At 39.9% G+C, this 8,897-nt stretch overlaps 1 protein-coding gene across 1 annotated transcript; it reads left to right on the forward strand.

The window, feature by feature from the left end:
* The first annotated feature begins 1,060 nt into the window (after nt 1–1,060).
* LOC140075069 (melanin-concentrating hormone receptor 1-like) lies at nt 1,061–8,014 on the forward strand. Its single transcript, XM_072120549.1, has 2 exons — nt 1,061–1,472; nt 4,977–8,014. Exons 1-2 carry the CDS (start codon nt 1,391–1,393, stop codon nt 5,975–5,977), a joined length of 1,083 nt encoding a protein of 360 aa, XP_071976650.1. The 5' UTR covers nt 1,061–1,390; the 3' UTR covers nt 5,978–8,014.
* Nucleotides 8,015–8,897: the final 883 nt, after the last annotated feature.

Genomic DNA, 8,897 nt, shown 5'->3' on the forward strand with positions numbered 1-8,897 from the left:
AGTGTATAAATGTGTGTAAAAGTGTATAACTTTTTGTTTATGGGTTAATAACTGTAAGTTTATGTATGTAGGTTTATAAATGTGTGTATATATGAGTGTAATATGTGTATTTTGAGCAGGAAGGGGCCCCATTCAGAAGTCTGCTGGTTCCCTAGTTATGCCGCTGCTCAGAGCCATGATACAGACATCGGCAGATCTCCTTCGTTCTTAATTTCTTGGGATCACTACCATGGTTAGGAAGCCTCTAAATCTGTCTTTAACACATTCCACTCTCTGCACCGTCTCATGATTCAGATGCGGAGCAAATACTATTGCCTTTGGTGGAGGGGCACTTTAATTATGGAGCCATTTCAGATATTCGTTACTTAATTAAACTGGGATAATTAATTTAAGAAAATTAAAGATCTTTCTACGTCAGCACCAGCACTTTCCCCATTCCCCAGACTCTAAATTTTCACGCTTAGAAAAAAAACGGCACAAAGACAAAGTGGTTAATCGTAGTCTTTTCCTGGAGGGCCCATGTAGGTTATCTTTCGTCTTCAGTCCCGGGGCAGCGATTGATTACAGCAATCCTTGAAATTAAATGCAATGCTAATTAGAACATTGCATACCCTCATGGTTTCAGTAAAGGTCTACCAGCAGCTAATCCATCACATGCCGGCGCAGTTTTCTCTAGGCTGCTTCCCTGCTCTGCTAACACTGACGTGCCTTGTGCCCCCTGCGGAAATACATCCAGGACCCTTTCCTGTGCGCTCTTAATTACCTGTAAGCAAAAGCACAAGAGCCTTTGAACTGGCGCACGCCGCCTCTGGTATCTGCCATGGTTAATTAGAAAGGTTCCATCAAAAAGGCGATGAGAACGGGAAAAACTTAAAAATAAAAATAAAGTGCAAAGGTAATTTAGTTTATCTTCCGCTAAGTCTCAAGAAAACCCTTCAGCTTCTTGATTCATTCTGACAGCAAAAAAGCAAACACATTTCCATTCGGCTTCTAGAATTAAGTAGATTTGGAGGGAATTCGGGCACTTTTATTTTTTTTTTCCAAGATGGTATATGTGGATTTTAATACTATTGGTAATCTGTATTGATTCCCTCTTTCCTGAGCCGTGAGACGGAGAAGACCCCCTTGCCTTCTCCAAGTGACAGCTTGCTTTATTAAGGAATGTTGTCACTTCAGCCGGAGGGTGGTGCAAGGAGCAGGCGGATTCAGAGCTGAGATTGTGCTATATTTTGCACAGCAGCTTCTAAGGGAAGCAGCTTGTGCTCAGAGATGCTGGATTCCACATGCTCTGCCTGCTCCTGCAATGGGCTGCTGCAGCTAGCAGGCACTTTGACAAATGCCAGCTTTGGAGACCAATAAACTATACTGAGAGGTTGCCAGACCAGAAAAGATGGAGGTGCCGGCAGACCTGGAAGAGGAGATCAGTCTTCAGGATAACAATTCCCAGATTTTTCACAACTTTTCCTCTTTTGGTATGTAGTTGCATGCATGGATGGTACTGCAGTCTATATTTCTTGTCCTGAGCTAACCAGCCATAGAAATAATAGATATTTCCACATATCTGGATTGTTGCTTTTCCAGATTCTGTACAAAATTACTGATTGTACAAGATTTAAAGGCTTTGCAAGGGGTAGCGGTAGTTGAAGATGTGGAACATAGTAAAGATGAGTTTAACATTTCCTGTGTTTTTACATAGAACTGCATGTAAAACTATATTTACTCTGTAGAAGGGATGAAAATTCAGGTACGTGTCTTAGCAGAGGTTACGATTTACTTTCATTGCAACATTTATAGACATACTAGGACCAATTTGGCAATTTGGCAAAATTTTAGTAGTTTCTAACAATAGCATAATTTAAAGGTGCTATGTAATATAGTAATTGACGTGTATCCCATGCTCCCCTCTGTCACCTATTACTAAGGTGTAAGCTGCCATTGCCCCATTGAGTCAGACTACTCATTGATACAAGTCTCAGCTCACCAAGATGAATGTGGCTAGTGTTATCCTGAGTAGCTCTTTTGGGTTAACATTTTAGATTGCCTCTTGTAACCTCTCTCCCATCGTCGACGTTAAATGAGATTTCTTGAAATAATTCTGGAGCATAGATTCACATTCTCTATTGGGAATCTACATAACAAAGATGAAAGATTCTCGTTCAAGAGCATAGCTCATTTTCTGAAGATTGCTAATACATGTGCATTAGAAAGTCAAGCATGTAACGTTTATGTGTGAATACTGGGAAAGAGTCCTTAAATTATTGTGGATAGCAGTGTTACTAGACTCCGAGGGTAGAGGAATAAATCCTCTTTAACTGAGATTTTCGCCATAGCATATCAAATCGTGACGTTGGGGTTAAACTTTCTCAGCGCCTGATGTTAAATGGTCACTAACTTTTCCTGCAAACCTTACTGAATACAAGTAACTTAAAATCTTATATTAAACAGGAGTAAATTGCTTCCTTCTTCATTTATCTGGCTCTTTTACTAACCCACTACCCAACTAAATTGCTACAATTTCTGAAATCTATGCTTAATATGTCTTGTTGAAACAAGAAAGACTGCAGCTCACAAAGGTATTATATTCTGTAGAAGTCTATCGAGATGGGAACAAGGGGCTGAGTGAGAGTGAAAGGACTTAGACAGGGGGGTCTGGAGATTAATAGCAAATAGTAAATGGTTGCTTTACTAACATCAATACAGCTCAATACATCTCTATAATGTCCCCGCAATGTCCAGTGCAAAGAGAGAGAGAGAGTTAGAGGAACAGGATTTTCTACTTCCTGTGTGCAGTTTATGGGGACATGATAGCAGCTAGTCTCCAGCCACCAGAGACAACTGTGAATTATACATGGAGCATGCAGTGGGGATAACTGCTAAAATGAAAAATCAAGTAATGACCAGTTTTTACCCCCACAGTATATACACATTGCATTACTTATGCAATATTTATTGAATGGTTCATTACCCTTTAAAATGATTTTTTAAATACCAAGGACCAACTCTCATTACACTGAATATATCAATTTTAAAATGCATAAAAATAAATTACAGTGACAAATTAGCACTGACATTGTTCAGGAAGGGATGCCATTTTATCCTGACCAGGGTTTATGGAAACATGGATATGAAAAACTGAACTTAAAGGGGTTTTCCCATGAAAGGGGTTAACCCATTACTTTACAATGTTACTCAGTTTTATTGCTGTATTAACTCCTATTACTCAGTGTGTGGGCGGAGACTCTCTAAGCAGATACATTATGATCCCTCTAGCTCTGTGAGCTGAAAATGTGGTTAGATTATCAGGGTCCAGGTTTATATACACTTTCATTTACCTTCTGAACGTTGTACTAACACACTGACACATGGAAAGAGAGATGGGACAGATCAGAGATAAAATGATGTGATCCATGAGATGTCTGTTACACAAAATGACAAAGTCAGCTCTCCTACATCTTTGCTATTCCACAACACACTGTTACATCTGCTGTGGGTTTCTCCCCCTTCCCAGATAAAGAACTTGTCTGTAGTTTTACACTCCTCATGCTCCTGCTGGCAGTATGTGTCAGTGTAAGATCCGTCCTGGACTGAAGGAGGGCGGGGCTAGAGTGCAGGGAGCAGAGAGACAAAAATCTCAGCTCCACCCCCACCTCCACCAAGATGGCTTCCCCAACCCTAAGTCAGAAGCTACAGGGTTGTGTCTAGGGGCAACTGAAATTGTGTACACAAGGACTGATAGAGACAGGTTGGACTTGTCTTGTCTTCGTGGGAATGCCTCTTTAACTATGAATCCTTGCAGTTTGTATCCTTTATATAGAGTTTATGGTTCTACTTTATTAAAACATTCAGAACGGGATAAAATTATTGACAACATTTCCATTTAATAGGTCCCCAATATAAGATTGGTGGGGGTCCAACACCCAGCACCTCCACATATCAGCTGTTTTTATATATACTAAATGGCAGCAGACACTTGAGTTTAGCCACTAAGCTAAACTGTGGAGGATGCTGGGTACTAGATTCCCATCAATCAGATTTTGATGAAACATTCTAGGAAATTTTTTTTAATATATTAGCCCAGAAAATTCATTTAAGATATTTAAATTCTTTGAATGTCTATTGTTAGACTGAATGCAATAATGCAAGCCATTCGATTTATAAGAATCTAGGTATCATTGCACGTCCATAGAGAATTTGCTTATTTATTGTAATAATGGAAAGCAAGGAGTTTAGAGAGAAGAACCTATGAATAATGCAGTCACATTGTGGATATAAGTGTGTATTCAATTTGGTTCAGGTTGTACACCCAGCTGCTTGAAGTTTCAAGTGCCTTTAATGATCTCTAAGGGTGTCCAATGCCATCTATCCCATCCTTTATTCAAACACTGTATGTGCTAGGAGAAAAGTCAGTTTTTTAGTGCACCTCCCCTTTCCATAAACTCTGCCAAAATCAGTACTCCATGAGGAATAACACTGTTTCTAGTCATTTTTTGACTTGAAGTCTTCATTTTCTATTTGTAATCTTTTTCAGTCTGTATGGGTAATTTACTGTTGCTTTGCCCCCTGCAAAGAGATTCTACACAGTCCGACTTATCGAAGAACTAAACTGCAACTGGCTCACATCCCCTATAGACCTGCATTGTGCACAGGCACGATGCAGGGACAAGCAATGTCCACCAGACGAGAAAGGCCTCAAAATAGGCCTGTTTACGGCCTGTTCAGTACACACAGACGTATGTGTGTAGCTTTATGGTTTATGGAGGGGAGTCTCGAATAGGAAGACCCAAGTCTATGACATCAGAGTTCCTATTTAAATGTAAGCCATCTGAATTAACAAGTTGTTATGGTTTTTGGTCTAAGGGGTTGTCTGATCCAAAAAGATAGCCCTGCCCGTGTGTTCTATCAGGGTACATGGACTTCATAGTCTATTTTATCATTTTAATAATCCGTTTTCTAACACCTTATTTCTCTCTTTACAGATCCCAATGGCAATGTGGCCTATGCAAATGTAATAATGCCAACCGTTTTTGGGATAATTTTTTTGCTGGGGATTATTGGCAACAGTGTTGTCATCTATACCGTCTTCAAGAAATCTAAGTTCCGGTGTACCAGCAGTGTCCCTGATATTTTTATCATCAACCTATCAGTGGTAGACCTACTCTTTCTCCTTGGGATGCCCTTCATAATTCACCAGCTCCTTGGTAATGGTGTTTGGCATTTTGGAGCAACCATGTGTACACTTATTACAGCACTGGATACCAACAGCCAGTTCACCAGCACATATATACTCACAGCCATGTCCATTGATCGATACCTTGCGACGGTTTATCCTTTTACTTCAGCAAAATACAGAAAGCCACCTATAGCCATCATGGTCATTTGCATCTTATGGGTGCTGTCTCTTCTAAGTATTACTCCGGTTTGGATGTATGCTCGACTTATTTCCCTTCCTGGTGGAGTCCCAGGCTGCGGCATCACCCTACCCAATCCAGAAAGTGATATTTATTGGTACACCTTGTATCAGTTCTTTTTGGTCTTCGCTATTCCATTTGCTGTTATCTCATTAGCTTACAGAAGAATTCTTCTCAAAATGGCTTCATCAGAAGCTCTCACGGCTCAGAGAAGCTCCAGAATAAGGACCAAGAAAGTGACAAGGACAGCTATTGCCATCTGCTTGGCGTTCTTCATCTGCTGGGCTCCATTTTACGTACTGCAGATAATTCAACTAGTCATGGACCAGCCTACGCTTGCCTTCCATTATGCCTACTGTGTGGCTATCAGTATGGGCTACGCTAATAGCTGCATCAACCCTTTCATCTATATTATTTTGTGTGAAACCTTTAGACGTAGGTTTATAGTCTCTGTCCGACCAGCAGAAGACCTTCCACCAGGCAGAATCAGGATGAAGTTTGGCACAGATCCTCCATCAGGTAGTGGTCAACCATTGCTTCACCTTGTTCCTGTTTCCTCTGGTAGCTAAGAAAGGGAATGTTTAAAGTGACTTTATTTAACTTTTCCATGGAACATCTTGTGGTGGAACATCATGGCGATACGGTTTTATTGAACTCTACTACGGACAAGTATAAATTCGAGTCACGTCCTTTGACTCCTAATCTACGCAGATTGCTTTACATTTGCTCTACACTCATTTTAAATGTAAGCAACAACTTTCTACCATGTTTATTGGTACGACTTGGCAGGTTCTTGCACACTGTGAATGTATAATGTCTTTACTCATGAGGAGCTAGTTTGCATTTGGCAAATTTCATCCTGCGGCTCCTTATCTGTGCGCTTGTCTTGGCCACAGAATAACAAATGACTATTGATTTTTTTCACAGCTGGTCAAAATGTGTTTTTGAAGTTGTTTATTCTGTGCTTTTTCTTGGCAGCTGAGCTATTCAATCATATCCAAAAAGGCAAAGGAATGTAATGTACAGGAAACCCTATCTAACAGGTTTAAAGGTATTAAAGGGATTTGTCACCATATAGAACTTATCTTCCATCCACAGGATTTGGCATAAGGTGATGGAGGACCTCCACTGACTTCTTCCATGAACACAAATCCAAGAATGGAATCTCTTGCCCTTCTAAACTGAATTTAGCAATGGTTACATAGGCAAGTTGCTAGTTCTCTATCTCTGGAAGTTCCATAGAAGTTACTGATGCACTTTCCTCATATGAGCCTCTGTTGTCCATGTAGCTGCTTGTAGTCATTGCATCTGTCAGCTCCCTCTTCCCTGCAGCTCCTTCACATGTTTCCTTCTGCTGACAGGCTGGTAGGGGGTAGACTCCAAATGGCAAGTTCTTCTGAACCATGACAACTAGAATACTTGTGTTCCTAGGTGCCACAGACACAGAGATATCCACTGATAAATTTATAGTCCCACTCCTGACACTATACACATGGATGTACAGGCAGTCCCCGGGTTACATACAAGATAGGGTCTGTAGGTTTGTTCTTAAGTTGAGTTTGTATGTAAGTCGGAACCGTATACTTTATTATTGTAACCCCAGTCAAAATTTTTTTGGTCTCTGTGACAATTGGATTTTAAAAATGTTGGATTGTCAAAAGAACCAGGATTAACAATAAATCTTAATTATGGGCACTATTGATAACTGTAAAAAATGTTTATTGTAGCCTAGGACTAAAGTACAGTAAATTACCAAAATCCAGAAGTCCGTTTGTAACTAGGGGTCGTATGTAAGTCGAGTGTTCTTAAGTAGGGGACCGCCTGTATATGGCGGCCGTATGCTAGCCATACGAACAGCAGCTAGCATATGGCCGCCATAGAAGTGCATTGTGCAAAGCATGGAATGGTGATCACACACATGTGGCATGCACTATCTTTTGCCGGAAATACAGTGTGGCTGCACGGCTACCTATGGAGAGGGAAGGGGTGCGGAACACTCTCCCCTTCTCCAACCAGCCGTATGCTACGCATGAGTCCCAGCCCAGGTGTAGCATAACGTTCATGTGCATGAGGCCTAACAGTGGATATTCCTCTTTTTTGTGTGATTTTAAAAGCAGGGATATCCACCTCTTTAAAATGACACCAGTACTGTGTTTATAAATGCCACAGTCTGTAACACATAGTTGGTTAAAACTCTGGCTTATTTTTATATATATATTTTATATTCCAGCTCTATTTTGAAAAGGCTGAAAAATCAAGGTAGGGCTTATTTTGGGGGTCAGGCTTATTTTCTGACTAACACAGGATCTAATGCTTAGTGGATTTGTTTTTCAAGGCACATAAATCTCCCCCAATATATTCTATGTATGGTCTTTTATGGGTGTTTTCCACTCATAGACCTTTACTACAGTCATGGCATGTTTTACACATGAAGGTGGCAAATAACAATGAATCAGATTCCATTCTTTGACTTGATTTCCGTGGACCAACGTGGCCGTTCATAGCTTTTTTTTTTTGCACTAATGATCTTTATTTTAAGATTGTCAGTGTTTCTACATTTTTTAAAGTTGTATTATATGTGAAATAAATATGATGTTATATTGTGATATTATAAGTATTGGACACTGTACTTGTCAATTTCTGAGAGAAAATATGTGAAATGGGAGTGAGAGGGATAAAAACTCAACAGGCCTTGAGGATCTAACAGGTCTAACATAAATTTGCCCTTGTTGCCCGTAGCAACCAATCACAGATCAGCTATATTTGTTGCAAAGCTAATATAGGAATGTAAGCTGAGCTCTCATTGGTTGCCCAGAACAACAAGGTTTAATACACTTTTGATAAATTAGGCTACTCCTTTCTTAGCTTTTATTGTAGAAAAATAGATAAAAGTTCAAACACTGCATCTATTTTTGCACTAAATGAAAGAAAAATAACATTACAAAGCAGTTTTCTGGCTCAGAATGTGCTTTCCACTCACTGTCATCTCTGAACCTGTATTTTTTTGTCATGGATGACAGCAGCAGGGTGAATTAAATAAAAAATGCCTAAAGGCTCACTGAAGCTGTTCACCGATTCTCAGTGAATGGTTTTCTGCTTCAGTTTCTCTCAGTAATCTGAAAAAAGAAGCACAAAAATAGCAAACAATGGTATGCAAAAATATATTACATGGGGATACATTCCTCATAGCTGAAGTAGGTGAAGAAGGGCTGCACTAAAATAAATAAATTAATATCATTTTTCATGTTTACTATTAAACGTAAGGGCAAATTATTGCTTCTGAACCCCAATACCTTTAACAGGTCCCCACTTACCACAAACCCTTTATAATCCAGGTGTCTTCCTAAATTGCAGGGGTCCTTTAGGCACCAAGTCCCAGGTGCCTACTGTGTTGCTACAAATGATGAGTTAAAGTACTGCCTACAAATTATCCGAAATTATCCGAAATAAGTAGGGATGAAGTGTTAACCTATAGATTGCCTGTGTAGA

The sequence above is a fragment of the Engystomops pustulosus genome, chromosome 8 (genome assembly GCF_040894005.1).
Source record: "Engystomops pustulosus chromosome 8, aEngPut4.maternal, whole genome shotgun sequence".
Classification (NCBI taxonomy): domain Eukaryota; kingdom Metazoa; phylum Chordata; class Amphibia; order Anura; family Leptodactylidae; genus Engystomops; species Engystomops pustulosus.